Raw genomic sequence first — 16,402 nt, forward strand, 5'->3', positions numbered from 1 at the left:
AATGTGATATGTACGCTGCATCCCTGATGTGCTCCAAGCAGATGGAGCTGCAGTGTTCTGCCCCTGCCACCTCTGCCTTTCATCGCTGCAGAGGCACTCATTTCCAGGGCTTCTTCAGCACTCAATGACATCCTGCCAAGAGAGCTGTGCAAAGTGCTTGAGCAGTTCTTGTGATACGAGTAGTAAAGCCAACAAAGCTTGAGAGAGCAGTGGGAGAGGGTAGATAAGTCCTCCCAAAGGGAATCCATTTGAGATGAGAAGTAGCAGAAACCCTTGGGGTAGGAAGCCCTGAGGATCCCCCTCCAGCCCTTCCCTAGGCAAAGGCAGGGCAAAGGCCCAAACAGCAAGATGAGCACATGTGGCTCTGTGTTGGGGCATGGAAGGAGTGGATCAGGGCAGAGAGAGATGTGGGGCAGGATGGGATGAGGCTCCGTACCCTCTTGGAGGTGGGATGCAAAAGATGAGGGGGAGAGGAGGCCTCAGTGTCCTCCTCTCTCCTTCAGTGCTCAAGCCAGGGCTAGGCTGTGGTCTGCTGTTGGGAAGCCCTGAGAAAAATGCTGGCATAACCAAGATTCTTTGTGCTGAAGAAGCCCTGGAAATTTAAGAGATAATTCTACTCTATTTTTAGTTGTTGTTATTCAGTAATCATTAATTTTAATTACATGTGATGAAGGAGTCTTTACATCCAGGTGTTACAAATATCTTTCAACTACACATTGAAAACATTTTTTTAAAGATATAGGCTAAGCCAGTGAGCCTCTCTGACATTTGCTGCTGAGAACTGGAGGTACAACATTTGTATTTATATACGCAATTGTCACAGCTACCTTGTATGTGACCATCAGCCAGAGCATGCATGGCACTATCTCTGTGTCTGCAGAGGCAGATCATGTGGGTATTTTTTCCTTTATCACTGAAATTACTTTTTCTTCTCTTTTTTTCTCTTTTTTTTTCCTCTCTTTTTCTTTTTTTCTCTTCTTTTTTTTTTTTTTTCTCTCTTCTTCCCTTCCCTTCCCTTCCCTTCCCTCAGGGAGCTGAGCTTATTTAGCTTGGAGGAGGCTCCAGGTAGATCTTGTTGTGGCCTTCCAGATCTCAAGGGGAGCTAACAAAGAGGGGGACTGACTTTTTACATGGTCTAATAGGGACAGGACATGGCAGAATGGTTTTACGCTAAAATAAGGGAGATTTAGGCTAAATGTTAGGTGGAAATTCATTACTCAGAGGGCAGTGAGGCCCTGGCACAGCTGCCCAGAGAAGCTGTGGTGCCCCATCCCTGGAGGCACTCCAGGCCAGGTTGGATGGGACCCTGGGCAGCTGAGCTGCTGGGGGGCAGCCCTGCCCACAGCATGGGATTGGGGCTGGGTGGGCTTTGAGGGCTCTTCCAACTCAAAACACTGTTCTATGACTGCCTCAGAGATTCCCTCGCAGCTGTCCAGAAGCCACTTGGACATGGTGCTGGGCACCCTGCTCTGGGTGTCCCTGCTGGAGCAGAGCTTGGAACAGCTTTACCCAGCAGTCCTGCCAACTTCAGCCGTTCTGTGATTTTTGGAGCAATTCTGCTCCGAGGCAACAGCTGAAATACACGACAGCACTCGCTCAACTTACAGCAGTACACTTTGGCAGCAAACGCTTTGTTTTAATCACGAAGCTACTCAACAGCAAAGGAAAGCGTATCAGGTTCCAGCAGCCGCAGCCCTACCAGCCGTGCGGCCTCCGGGTGTCGGCACCGCGGAGCCGCCCCGGTCCGGCCGCGCTGCGCCGCCCCCTCCCCCCGCGGCGCGATGGGCGCGGCGAGCGGCGCCTAAAAAGCGAAAGCGAAAGCGAAGGCAGTGCCGCGCGGGGCCCGCAGGCCGCAGGCATCGCCTCGGAGCTGTACGCGGAGGAGTGAGGCCGCGTCCTGAACGGCGCCGATTTGGAGCTTGCTTTCTTTCTGCGGGTGGTCGCCACGGGCAGCCGGTCAGCCATGGCGGCGTCGGGCCGGGAGGTGGTGCTGCTGCTGGGGCTGGCGAGCGTGGCGTGCTGTGCCAGCGATGTCCAGAGCGGCGGCGGCAGCGCGCAGTTTCCGTGGGACCAGGTGAGGCTGCCCAGGCACGTCGTCCCGCTGCACTACCACCTCCTCATCCATCCCAACCTCACCACGCTCACTTTCACCGGCACCGTGGACATCGACGTCGCGGTCGCGCAGCCGACGAAGGCGGTCGTCCTGCACGGCAAACGCCTGCGCGTCACCGGGGCTGCCATCGAGGCGGGGGCCGGGAGCCCCTGCGCGGTGCGGGACGTGAGGCTGCTGCGGCACCCGCCCCGCGAGCAGCTGGCGCTGCTGGCCGCCGAGCCGCTGTGCGCCGGGCACAACTACACCGTCCGCATCCAGTACTCAGCGAACCTCTCCGACTCCTTCCACGGCTTCTATAAAAGCACCTACAGGACCCAGGAAGGAGAACTCAGGTATTTGCTGGTTGGTTTTTTGTTTTGTTTTTTGTTTGTTTGTTTGTTTGTTTTCCCCCTTAGAACACTAAATATGATTTCTTTGATTTTCTCTGGCTTTAGAATTTGTTATCGCCTGCTTTAGGATTTTTTTTATTATTATTTATTTATTTTCCAGAAACCGTTCTTGAGGTTCCTATTGCAATTGAGAAATTGTGCAATGCAGAGAGACTTCTTCTTCTTCTTCTTCTTTTTTTTTTTTTTTTTCAGATGGCAACGTGGTTCATAGAGTTATAGAACAATAGAAAGGATTGGGTTGGAAGGGACCTCCAAGTTCCTCCCAGCCACAACCCCATGCCATAGGCAAGGCTGCCCCCCAGCAGCTCAGCTGCCCAGGGCCCCATCCAACCTGGCCTTGAGCACCACAGCTTCTCTGGGCAGCTGTGCCACGGCCTCACTGCCCTCTGAGTAAATGATTTACTCCTAATCTATAAGGTTTTGACTGTAGCTTTAGCCGACCTTGATCCACCAACATATCCATTGATTCCCCTTGGGCATGGTGAGAGGAAAAAGCAAACGACTTGTTGGGCTCATAGCAAGTTTTCTCTTATTCTACAATCCTTTCCAAGGTGTTTTTTAATAAACTTCACCTGCTCACCTCAGTTCCCCTCTACAGTTTGAGCAATTCTTGAGTTAAAGTGCAAAATATTGTAATAGTACCTAGAGTCATTAACTTAGTATGAAATTACATGGTTTTTCCACATCAAGGTGATAAACCCTGTGGATGTGAAGATGTGTGGACTACAGCTCCTTCTTTCTTATTTTTTTTACTTAGAGTGCTTGCATCAACTCATTTTGAGCCAACATCTGCAAGAATGGCCTTCCCATGTTTCGATGAGCCAGCCTTCAAAGCCAGGTTTTCAGTTAAGATTAGGAGGGAACCACATCACCTTGCATTGTCCAATATGCCACTGGTAGGTAGATACATTTAACATTGTGCAATTGCTTGGTGGTCATTAAATCAAGAAAGTAAAATGAGAACATCCAAGCATGGGAATGCTTGGCCTGAACATTACCTCCCTTCTTTTATGACGGTGTGCTATTGCTAGTAGTTTTGACACAAGATTAAGAAGGAATGCAGAACATTATGCATCCAGTGCGTTCCTGCTTCTAAGCAGTGGTTTGAGAATGTTCAACATGATGCAGCCTCCATAACCTGTATTTTATTCACCAAATGCTTTCCATCTTTGTCATAGATTTTGAAGGTTAATAACGAAATACATCTGAATACAACATGACATGATTCCTGTGTATTACCTTAATTACCTGCTAAAAAAGACCTTTTATGTAAAAAAGAGATAGTTTGGCCTTCAGAAATATCTCAGTGAAAGTGCAGGACCCTGTAATGACTCTGAATGTTCTTGCAGTTACAAATATGTCTGCATAAATAGTGTAAGTTACATTTTGCACATCTGATCTTAATTTCTGCATGAGAGATTCTTTGTAAGTTCTTCTGTATTGCTGGTTCCTGGTTTGTGAGGAAGGAATATCACCTCCCTGTACACACACAGTGTAGCTCTCTAAAAAGGAAATATTTTGAAAATTGGTTTTAAAGAAGCAGTTCTCACATAAAGAAATGGATAGAATAGTGATTATTTTTTTTTCTTTATTTGGTGAGTCTAAGTTATCTAGCTAGGCTTGTATGTAACCAAGAGGAAAAATGGATAACTCCAACAGGTAACCCCTCTTGTTATCAATCCTGCAGACAGCTGATCATTGTCTGAAGGAGTTTATTTCTCTCATGTATAATAATTGATGTTTAGATTTAGACAGTTTAATTTGATGGATGTACTGCCACACACTGAAGAAAATTGAAGCAGCCAACCATATTTTTATTTACCTAGTTTTAGCAATGTTGAAATAACTTGTTAGTTTCACTTCTTATGCGTGAAATTACTTGTATGTATGTGTTTTCTTTGCGTGGGGAGGATAGCCATGGGAATTGCTTCTTTCCAATATGTCTTTTAAGCAGTCTCGATAAAACTGAAAAAGCCCACAGCAGTGTATGGTCTGAGAGTCCTCATGCGTACTAGCAATGAATGATGTGCTGTGCTTGTTTTTTTTTTAGGTGAAGTCTGTGAATATAGCTTCATGGCTTGTTGAGGACCATTTTGATACCAGTGTCAAGATGAGTACTTACCTTGTGGCCTTTATTGTTTCGGATTTTAAGTCCATCAGCAAAGTAACCAATCATGGAGTAAAGGTAGATCTTTCTCAATTTCTAAGAGCTTTGTAAGAAGATCTGTATGGAAACATACAGTTTACTTTTCAGTTAAATCATTGCATTTAAACATCCTGAAGTTTTACGTGAATGAAAAGACAGAATGAAATAGGGTTTGTAATTAGATGATCGGATGATTAGTTTGCAGCTATTATTGTGTCAAAACCTTTTAGTAATGTGCTTGCTTTTTATACATATACACCATGCGTAACGTTGTCACATGTAAGAGAAAAAGGAAATAAGGTTTTCTTAGAAAATCAAGAGAAAAATAGATCTGTGTGGCTTGAACAACTCTAGCATGATGGGGGTGGAAATTGTAGAAGTCTTGTAGGGATGTATTGGCTGCAGAAGTAAGTTAGAATTTGTATTTCTAGTTTTTATCATATTTTTTCTGGATTGTTAAAAACCACTGTTGCATAAGAACAGTGCTCTATGAGCACTCTTTGCTCTAGAGTCACTTTTTATGGTCATTCAAATAGCAGTGTTAAAGAACAAATGGCATAAGGTTTTGATGGTGGTACTAAAATCCTGCTTGCTTGTGTGCTATAGATTTCCATATACACAGTACCAGAAAAGATCAACCAGGCTCATTATGCACTGGATGCAGCAGTAAAACTTCTAGACTTTTATGAGGACTACTTCAGCATTCCCTACCCCTTACCAAAACAAGGTAAGCGTTAAATAATCTATTTGATCATAATAATATTTTTAAGAACAAAGAGAAAAACAGTATAGAACTAGAAATTCGTGTAAGACTGGGCTGACTTTGGCTCACGAGTTCTATGCTTTCTTCCTCACCTTGCTTAAGAGTAGTTTTAAAAGCTGCACTATGAACTGAAAATCCTTGTATTCTGTATAGAACTTCTTTGAAGCATGTTTTTGCTATTGCATTTAAGGAACCCATTAGATGCATGTGTGATATATGTGGTATGTGTGCCTGTGCGGGTGCTGTGGTGAAGTGGGATGAACAGGTAGCTGGATAAAAATAATCCTAGCAGTACTTCAATGTTTTGTTTTGTTTTCTAGATTTAGCAGCTATTCCTGATTTCCAGTCTGGTGCTATGGAAAACTGGGGGTTGACCACATACCGGGAATCTGCGTTGCTGTATGATCCTGAAAAGTCCTCAGCATCCTCTAGGCTTTGGATTACTATGGTAATAGCCCATGAGCTGGCTCACCAGGTGAGATTTAGGAATAACAATGAAGTATCAGAATGGGCTCACAGAGTGGTCAAGGTTGGTGGATTCTGTGTGGATGAGGGGATGTTGGAACTACAAACTGAAAATAGCTGCTCCAGTCTGAGGGTGTTCTCCTCTGAACAGTGAGGTCTATTTCCAGTAAAAGAATCTAGTCAGGCTGCACAGACATGGAAGGCTAAATGTGTTTTGTTTGGTAACTGCAGTACACTGGGGCCTTTGCACCGTTGTCAACCATTGCAATTAGCTGTGAGGGCTGAATATAGATACATGAAGGTTTGGAAAATATTTATATGTGGCTTTCCTACCAAACCTGTTTTATTTACAAGGTTTCAGGGAATGGAAGTGGAAACCAGTGCTTTAGAGTTTTATCATAAAAAATAACAAATAAAAGAGCCCGAAGCTAGCTATATTACTAAAAAGATGTTCCTTAAAACTCAGTAAAATATTATAAATTCAGTTTCATGCAGGTCAGCAGCAGTTTTTGTGACAAGCTGGGTACTTAATTTCAGGCTTTGGTGTTTTTGTTGTTTCAGTGGTTTGGCAACCTAGTTACCATGGAGTGGTGGAATGATCTGTGGTTAAATGAAGGGTTTGCAAAGTTCATGGAGCTCCTGTCAGTAAACGTCACCCATCCAGAACTGAGAGTTGTAAGTGATATTTCCTGCACTTTTATTTTAGATCTGCCTTCTAAGACCACTAATTTGTATGGTAAAGACCAAGCAGTTTTGTGCTGTGAAACACTTCTTAATTTCTCTTTGAAGGAATCGTCTGATCTCTGAAGGGTGGGAAAGTTGATTGAATCACGTGTAATTCTTTTCAGAAACTGATGATGGAAGTTAATGATTGTAATGAAAGCACACTCTTCTTTCTTAAGGTTACTTATATTTTCAAAAGTGTAAAAAAAGTGATTTTATCTTTCTCTTAGCCACATACAGTCAGACTTAAGTCCTAGTGAAGACTCCGAGATCCTCCCACCAGCTTAACGCAGGTCCAATATAAGTGATTCTACAATTTTGCATAGCTCCACCAAAGTGAGATGTACTGGAAAGATCTGTGCAGGATTTTGCTATAAAATTACAGTGGAATGATGATGAAGAAATTCACCGTTGCATTTTTTTTGTTTTGTTGCTCTTCTTGTATTTTGTTTTTTTCTTTGTTTAATGGTTACTGACCGTTCTTCTTGTCATCAAAAAGATGTTGGAGTGTGCATGTGCTATTGTGGGGTTATTTTCAGCTCTCACTAACTAGTCTAAGTTTGTTTAGAGTGGTAGAAGAAATTTGCATCTCTTACGTTCATGTCAGTGTTTTTTTTCTAATGCTCTGCAATAAAAAGAAAGATGTACGTTGCTTTCTTTGTGTGATATAAAGATGATGTGGCATAGACTGTAATGTGAACTAACAGGAACTCAGTAGTCACTGAGCAAAATGTAGTAGCAATAATCATTTCTGCCTCCCATTAGGAAGATTATTTCTTAAGAAGATGCTTTGATGCCATGGAAGTGGATGCATTAAATTCATCCCATCCTGTGTCTACTCCTGTGGAGGATCCAGCTCAAATCTTAGAAATGTTTGATGAAGTTTCATATGAGAAGGTAAAATAAGTAACTAACCGCTTCTGTTTTCAATTGTACTGAAGGTACACTACAGCTTTAATGTACTGATCCCAGTCCTTTGTACAAGGCATCCCTGAGCCATGGCATTAGTACACATTTTTATGAACTTGCCTAATTCCTTGTCCAAAGCACGTGTATGTAGTTCAAATGGTGGTTTTCCTTTTCTGTCTAAAAAGAGAAGGTTTTATTTGCTCTTCTCTGTTCTGTATCAATTTAAACCATTCAACTGTTATTTCAGATGCTTAAGTCAAGCAGCATTTTTCACTGTAGCATTATATGGTGCCCGTTCTATATAGTAATTAAAAAAATAATAACACGGTTAACTCAAACCAGTATATTTTTAAGAGTTATGACTTAAATATACATAAAGCTCAGTTGTTTTTTAATCAGAGACAAATAAAGCCATAGTGCTATTTAGGTGAGTAGCATGCTGAAAAATTTCCAGAAGAAGCATTTTGCTGTCTAATGAGTGGGTCTGTAAACATCTTTTTTTTTTTTTTCAGGGATCATGTATATTAAATATGTTGAGGGACTTCCTGACTGCAGATGTGTTTAAGTCTGGACTTGTGCAGTACCTACAGAAATACAGTTATCAGAATACTAAGAACGAAGATTTGTGGGACAGTTTGACAAATGCAAGTATTTCTTTTATTCTCTTTTTTTTTTCTTTTTTTTTTTTCAAATTTCATAGCTTTTCACTGGTAATTTATTTTTCTTGTACACTAAAGAAAACTGCAAACACTACTTAAAGCTATAACATCAACGGATGACTGAAACTCTTTTGCAGATTTGTCCCACAGTAGGTACTGAAAAAAGTGAACTACAGGGTGATGGCTTTTGCAGAAGAAATCAACAGTCATCTTCAAATGCAGTAAGCATCCTAGTATTTTACTCAATAGTGTTTGGAAGTTTGACATTTAACACTCATTTGTCCTCTCATGTTACTATCCTGTGCTGTAGGATTGGTACCTGTATAGACATAAATCCTATTTCTGTGCCCAGCGCTCACTGGAAAACTGCACTACGAGTTGTTACTATGTAAAAATGTCCATAGGAAGATCAGCCAGAGATGTATTGATATCCCACGTTCCATCCTAAACTTTTCTATGCAGAGCTTACAGATCTGCAGCAGCTTTTATTTAGTACTTACCTACTCAGGTCTATTTCACTGTCAGTGTACTCCATCTGTCTTCCTCCTCTTCGTACATGCCTTCTTTTTCTCTCACTAACAAACAGCACTGGACCAAAGAGACTCTAGATGTGAAGGCAATGATGGACACTTGGACACTGCAAAAAGGTTTTCCCCTGGTAACTGTCACCGTAAGAGGAAAGAATGTCCACCTGCAGCAGGAGCACTACAAGAAAGGAGTGGATACTCTTTCACCCACAGAAAATGGGTAAAGAAAATGGGTAATCTCGGGGCACAGACTACAGTACTCTCCTGTGGCAAACACAGCTATGCAGTAAGAGCCTTTATTGTTGTTTAGGAATGCTGCCTGAGATGAAGGTCTTTGTGCAGCTCAATGCCAGCACCACTGCTGCAGTAGGTGCAGTTGGTGAGACTCTGAGTACCTGGTTGGAGTAACAGCTGCTGCAGGGGCTGGGCACCTTGGTGGGCTGTGTAAACCTGCACTGCGAACGTGCTAGTGGAACTAGGCTTGGAAGTTCTTACTGTTGCAGCTTCCCTGTTAATCTCCCAAGCAAGCAGAATTAAAACTAGCTAGATGCATGTGGGTCTGTACTGAAATGAACAGATGTGAGTGCAGCTCATGGCTGTCATCTGGCAGGTAGGAGATAGTACTCAGCTGTTAGGCTGAGCTAAGTTGGAGAAGGTTTTGCAAAGCTTTTTCATTAAACAAAGTGCTTCTGTTTTGCAATAGGTACTTGTGGCACATTCCACTAACCTACATTACCAGCAAATCTCACACTGTTCAAAGATTTTTGATGAGAACCAAAACAGGTAATTTCCTTGACTAATTTGATTAACTTATTCAAAGTTCAAAAGCTTATTAGCTCTGCTGGTTTTTTGTTTGTTTGTTTGTTTTCAGAATTGATCAGCAAAATAAACTTTTTCGTGTCATCTCAATAACATCACTGTAATAATCTCTTACTGTATTCAGCCATGTTGGAATTCTGTTCAAATTTCTGAAATGAAACAAATTGTGGGTCTTACCCTAGGCTGCATTTGAATAATTAACAAAAAGGAGTTATATTTATGTTTGCAGATGTCGTTATCCTTCCAGAAGAAGTTGAATGGGTTAAATTCAATGTGGACATGAATGGTTATTACATTGTGCACTATGAAGATGACGGATGGGATCGTCTGATCAACCTTTTAAGAGAGAATCATACAGCGATTAGCAGCAATGACAGAGCAAGTCTTATTAACAATATATTCCAGCTTGTGAGGTAAGATGTTCTCTCCAAGACAAAAAACAGACAAACACTGCATTTGTAAGAATGTCATTAAAGAAGTAACGTTGATAATGTATATATATTCCTTACATCTTTTTAACAGTCTGAGAGCATGTTCTCTACTTGCTTATAGCTATGTGAGCCCGGGATTTGTGGTGGTTCTATCTAAACATATTTAATACACACCAGAGGACATAGTAATTCTCATGCTCCAAACAGTCCCTCATGTGTTTGCAACAGCATGGAGCTTACTGTTTGAGTCTTGCTTTTGAGAGGGCAGGTTTGCAACTGAGTTCTCTGTGAAATACAGTATTTAATTGTAACTTCAGAGCTTAGTTTTCACAAGGAAGCAGAGCATATACATGTGTACCATCCCTAGCAATGACCTGTTTATTGTAGTAGTGAGGTCTGTCAGACAAAATTATGAGACTTACAGCTCCATGAAACGGAGCTGTTGAGCTCTCTGCAAGCTGAGGGGTTTTTTTAAGACACTGTAACTCTTTCTACTATGATGTCACACCAAGTCTCCTTAGGTTGCCTTTAACTATTACCCTCTTAAGCACTGAAGACATTGAGAATGCTAACATGGCACACATCTGGTGAGGTGAAAAAAATGTATTCAGTCATGGATCTGGCAGAGTACTACTGCAGTAGTAGAAGGTAATATCCATTGCTAACATTGTGCTAAGGTCTGCAGTCAAAATGGAACACATCTGTTTTATAAAACCTCTGTGTTCTTTGAATGTTTTGCTCATAGTCCTACCAATCTCTGCTATAATTTTAGCTCCTGAGGAAGGTAGGTGTGAATACTCAAAACCCGGATTAAAGTGTTCTTGAAGGACACAAGGTGCTGTCAGCAGATCTTCACGCAACCTTTTAAATCTCTCAGTGAAATTTTTGCAAGTGAGCTCGTGCTGGGAGTCCATTTATATGGAAATTCTGATGTTCACTAGGGCTGTCAAATCTTTGTATCTCCTGCACCACAGGTAGCTGTCCTTTCTCTCTCAAGTCTAAGAAAGGAAAGCATGGAAATTAAATTACAATTTCCCTGGTCCAGCTGATGAGCAAGAAGGCAATTAAGTAGGGCACAGATCTCTTATTCTCTAATTCAAATGGAGTTTTTTTAGACCAGAAGAGAATCAGAAGTTACATTCTCAGCATGAAGTTTCACAGAGAAGCAAGTAGATATTAAAGGGGGCAAAAACATGTCATTTTCAATGCAGATGTGATAGTGCAAGTATACCAATGTAAGATGATGGACTAGGAGAGTGATTCTGCTTTTAAGTTTGTCTTATGAGCTTAATTGTAAATTGTTTTATCCCCTCCTTTCTACTCTTTAGAATAAAAAAACTGTCGATTTCTAAAGCTTTTGATTTAACTTTATACATGAAACGGGAAACACAGATCATGCCCATACTCCAAGGTATGAATGAGCTGGTTCCTATATATAAGCTCATGGAGCGGAGAGAGATGGATGACACAGAAAAACAGCTGAAGGTAATATTTTCAGTGTCTGCAACTTCGTAACTCTGCTTGTACCCTACAAAATGCGCTTTACATAAACACTTATTATTGCCTTATTTTAGGACTATATAGTCAATCTATTTAAGGACCTAATTGACAAGCAGCTTTGGAGTGATGAAGGTTCAGTGTCTGAGAGAATGCTTCGGCAGTCCCTGCTGATGTTTGCATGTGTGCGCAGGTACCAGCCCTGCGTGGACAAAGCAGAAGAGTATTTTTCAAAATGGCAGAAATCCAATGGAACCTTAAGGTCTGTTTTGTATTTGTAAATAGTACTCCTTTTTCTAGGGCTGTCTTTTTTGATATTTTGTTTAATTATAGCAGCGTTAATTTATGAGTTCAACTGCAATCTTTTTTGCAATCCAAAGCTGAGTCTAGTTTCATTTTTTAAGTTTTAGCTTCCACTTCTTTGACACTTTGTTGAATATTACAAACCCAAACCATTACAGATGTCATGTGGTACTTCACAACTGTTTTTGTTAGACATGTTCTGAAAAGTGAAAATTGTGTGTGAATGTATTCCCTCTTTTACGTATATAAGAACAGGTAGCTCCTATTCATGAACTTGGCCTAATTTATATTTTTCATCCTGACATAAGAACTCTCTAAAACACCCTCGAAAGCTTCTCTGAGATTGTTCTGGGCAGGCTAAAAATGACCACATTGGTATCTGACTAAATACAAAACAGTTATGAAAAGAATATTCAAAATAAGGAAGAAAAACAAAATAAAAAGAATGAGTCCAGCAATTCAGGAAATCATTTCCAGGGTAGGAACAGCACCATGATACAGCCTGTGATATACTTAGTTGTTTCTCAGCAACAGGCATTGCTTTCTAATACCCATGAAGGACCAATATTTCTTAACAAATTGTCTGTTACGCCAGCTGAAGCATGACATGGCTGTCTTCCTACATACATTCCTAGATGTGACATGGAGTATAACTTGATCTTCAATTTGCTGTAGGCTGCCAGCAGATGTGAAGACGGCAGTATATATCGTTGGAGCACAAACATCTGAAGGTTGGGATTTCCTTCTTAGTAAATACCAGCACCACTCCTTCAGTGTAGACAAAGATAAAATTGCATCAGCTCTCAGCCTCACCAGGAATAAAGACAAACTTCAGTGGTGAGTAGTGTGTTACATAAGATATGTGCATTAGAAGGAAGATACTGCAGTTCAGAAACAGGAACTAGAGTTGCTCCATGTTTCACAGCTGTTAATTTTAGGATTTCTGATATGTTTTATGGAGTTAATACAGAAAGAGGCTGCAGCACTCCCTTCCATGGTTTTAGTGCCAGTAGTCAATCTGCAGTAGCGAATTGGGTAAAAGTGTAAAGCTATTCTGATACCTTTCTTTGCTTGATAGACACTTCTTTACCTTCATAATTACTTTGATTGTAACTAGATATGCTGTATGTTTCTTACAAAACCTGATTTTTTCCTGCTTTTGAGAGCTGAGCACTATTGAAGTTTTCAGGTGTTCAAACACAAAAGCTTGATGCAGGTCTATCAAGTAACTGTACTTGTGAAAGTAATATTAATGGAGAGGTGGATATACACCATAAAAAGTTCAGAGTCACCACGAAGAAATGATGTGTCAGGACCTTTAGGGAATACAATAGGAGAAAATACTGAGGGGAGTAATCATTTGTCATTATTATCTACTGGTCTAAACAACTTCAATTTCTGTTACTAATTCTTAGGCTAATGGAGGAAGGTCTGCGTGGTGACATCATAAAAACTCAGGATTTTCCATACATTATTGTGTCTGTTGCCAGAAATCCATCTGGCTATCATCTCGCTTGGACCTTCTTAAGGGAGAACTGGGAGAAACTCATTGAAAAGTAAGGAACTGAAGTTGTTTCACTCCTGTCTGCACCCAATCATACATTAAAACACTATTTCCTACAAAATAATAACATGCTCTCTGAGTGTAGGTTATTCTTTTTGCTAGATTTGAACTCGGTTCATCATCCATAGCAGGCATTGTCACTGGAGTGACAAATCAGTACTCAACAAGGCCACAGCTTGCACAGGTAAGCCGTTCACTGGAATAAATGTTTGGATGAAATTTTAATATCTTAAAAACATGAGTAGTTATGAATTGTCAAAATAATATCCAGTATTTTCCTTGGAAAAGATTACAGCAATGGAGTTGGATTGCTTAAGGCAGAGCGTTAAGCTGGTGACAAGGAGAAGGATGGGCTTTGTTTAGGCACAGGAATTGGATGTAGAGTATAAATGTGTACACTCAAGAGCTTACAGCATCCCTCTGAAAAGTACTGAAGAAAAAAAAAGGAGGTTTTTCACTGAGCAGTGATGGGCGAATATGTCATAAATGGTAATCATTTTGTTCACTTATTCCACCATCTTTGTCAGCATCAAAAAAAAAAAAATATCAAGACTGGGCAGTGTGCAGACTCATAGTCCTACAAGGACCTCAAAATTGAACCCCTGGTACTTTCTTTTCAGAAGCTGTCTCTGCTGCTGCCAGTTTAAGATTTCCTGATTTAGAGCAAAATACAGGCAGAAATAATATGACCAGAATAAATCCAAAATGAAAGAACACAAGGAGAAGTACTTGTTTTTTACTTGGTTCTCAGCCCTCTTAGATCCAAATGAACTCTGTGAATGTGCCTGTAGGTGTGGGCACTGCCACAGACTGCAGGGATGTTTCTGTGCACTGCCCAGAGATGTGGCTGCATCTCCCTTGACGATCTGCAGGGTTTAGATTTATTTATTTATTTTTTTTTCCTGGTAGAAAACTGGAAGGAGGCATGTACCTCTCCACGTAGAAAAATCTTCTTTGAATATTTTATCATCAACACTTAATGTTTTCTGTGGTGAAAGTCTGTGCTGACATAGCTGTCCTTGATGCAGGTGCAACAGTTTCAATGACCACAGCAGTTTGTTGAATGAGCAAAGGACAGATTTCTCCCACAAAGCACTACGTTCCTTGCATCTGGATTGTTTTTTAATAATTAATTTTAAATGTAGTCTTCATCAGCTTATTGGATAGAGCAGTAATGAAACTTCTAAGATAATTTTTTGTGTCAGATGGTTGTCAGGTCAAATACCACAAATTTCTTGGTATGAAAGTAGGAGATGCCGCTGCCTCTTCATTCATTTGCTACTCTTTCACTTTTTTTTTTTTTAATAAACAGGTAAAAGAATTCTTCAGTTCTCTGGAGGAAAAAAGTGCACAGCTTCGTTGTATCCAGCAAGCCATTGAAACCATTGAGGACAACATAGAGTGGATGGATAGATATTTTGAGGAAATCAAAATGTGGCTGCAAAAGAACCAGCCATAAATTAGGATAGCTTGTTTATATTTGTTAGAAATAATTGAAAGGCACTGAAAATACAGGGCTGGAGGGAAAGCTAAGCCTGAGACATTCATTCTTCTGGAGGGAGCTCTCAGCCTTCTGCTGCTGACTGAAAATATTTTTGTATTTTTAAGTCACATCATGGAAAGGAGCATGCGTATTTTGTGTGTGTGAATCTGAGTTTAAGATGATTAAACAGTTTGTTTTAGCTGGAAATTTTACTTTTAATGATCCCTTGTACAACTAACTGAAGTGCAGCTACTGCTATAAATACTCATTGATGGTTAAATGGACAGATATTCATTTGAAATGACCTTTATTTATTAGCTCTAAGATGACAATAAGGATTGTAAGGTATTTGCTCAGATAGTTGATGAATATTATCAAGAAGACATTTCTTAAGAAACATGAGTTGAAATCTTAGAGGTGTTTTTATTTTTGTTATATATATTTTTTTAATACATAGTAGTGAACAACCTTCTCTGCTTACCTACAAAAACCCTTCAATTCAAATATTAATATTAAAGAAACCCAACTGATTGCCATAGGTGCCTAAGATCACTTGATTTCTTGCTCCTGATAAGCATGCCTGTAATCCCACAGCTTTTTATTTTCTCTGTTGTTCTGACCTGTCTGTATTTCAATACTGGCTGACACAGACAGAAACCTCTTAACAAAGACTGAAACATACGGATAAATGCACAAGCTGGAATTAATCATAAGCTTTCAGGTGTGCCTTGCTCACTTTCCAGTCTACTAGGAATAAAACCTGCTCCAAAAGTGGAAACCTACAATTAGAGTTCAGAAAGTCTTTAGAAAGGCCAAATCTCAATCCTGTATAAAATACTGTTTCTTTTCGCTTGCTTTATCCATTCATATGTAAGGAATCTTGTACCTCATCACTCAGTGAGGGAAACAATTCAGAACAGGATGTGCACCATGTGTACCAAAGTTAGGGAATTTTTTCAGCTTAATACTTGAAATGGACTTGGAAGTTTTACTTTCTGATGAACAACTAAGGTTCGGTTCTTGGCTTCTACTGCCAGTGGAACTTCACTAGGCTACTGCAGTACTTTACAGGCGTACTGCTGCTGATGTAGCAGCCAGGTATAGAGCTGCACCAAAATGTAGCTTACTTTGGGCTGGGATACCTGGATGACTTGCAGCAATTTATAACAACTATAAGGAGCTAAGACCCAGTATTTCAGGTATGGTTGACAGCTGCTTCCTTTAAAAAGTCTTCAGAGCAAACTGAAAAGTTGATTATAGTAATAATAATAAAAAAATTTACACAGTTCTGGTTAAAGTACTTCATTTCCATGTGTGGGGTGTTTTTTTTTTGTGTGTGTTTTGGATTTTTGTTTTTTGTTTTTGCTATTGTAAGAAGGAATTAAAGGAATTAATATTGCTGTTTTCTGTTTTATCTGCTGTATTTTCAGCTTATTTAGTTTCTCAACTCTGGGGAAAGTTATTAAGCAGCACTGCTTGCCCCCCCTGTAATATCCACCAGCCCCCTTCTTTTTTAATTAACGCAAAAAAAAAAGACACCTCAGGGAAGCATCAATTTGATCAGTTTGCAAGCACATATCCAGATGCACTGCAGTTCTCTCTATAGGAGAA

General features: G+C 40.4%; 1 protein-coding gene across 1 annotated transcript; it reads left to right on the top strand.

Annotated features, from left to right (window-relative positions):
• The first annotated feature begins 1,752 nt into the window (after window positions 1–1,752).
• On the top strand, window positions 1,753–16,192 carry LOC116236589 (endoplasmic reticulum aminopeptidase 1). Its single transcript, XM_031605298.2, has 18 exons — window positions 1,753–2,445; window positions 3,260–3,398; window positions 4,553–4,687; window positions 5,255–5,375; window positions 5,732–5,886; window positions 6,438–6,551; window positions 7,365–7,496; window positions 8,021–8,152; window positions 8,305–8,388; window positions 8,754–8,914; window positions 9,398–9,477; window positions 9,743–9,926; window positions 11,273–11,429; window positions 11,519–11,703; window positions 12,420–12,581; window positions 13,160–13,300; window positions 13,411–13,492; window positions 14,621–16,192. Exons 1-18 carry the CDS (start codon window positions 1,964–1,966, stop codon window positions 14,765–14,767), a joined length of 2,793 nt encoding a protein of 930 aa, XP_031461158.2. The 5' UTR covers window positions 1,753–1,963; the 3' UTR covers window positions 14,768–16,192.
• The last annotated feature ends 210 nt before the right edge of the window (window positions 16,193–16,402 follow it).

Source organism: Phasianus colchicus, chromosome Z (assembly GCF_987193195.1).
Source record: "Phasianus colchicus chromosome Z, bPhaCol1.hap1.1, whole genome shotgun sequence".
Lineage (NCBI taxonomy): Eukaryota > Metazoa > Chordata > Aves > Galliformes > Phasianidae > Phasianus > Phasianus colchicus.

Coding starts and splice junctions, on each gene's coding strand:
- LOC116236589 (XM_031605298.2), top strand. CDS start 1,964: ATGGCGGCGTCGGGCCGGGAGGTGGTGCTGCTGCTGGGGCTGGCGAGC. Junction 5,376..5,731: donor CTACCCCTTACCAAAACAAG/GTAAGCGTTAAA, acceptor TTTGTTTTCTAG/ATTTAGCAGCTATTCCTGAT. Junction 13,493..14,620: donor CAAGGCCACAGCTTGCACAG/GTAAGCCGTTCA, acceptor TTTAATAAACAG/GTAAAAGAATTCTTCAGTTC.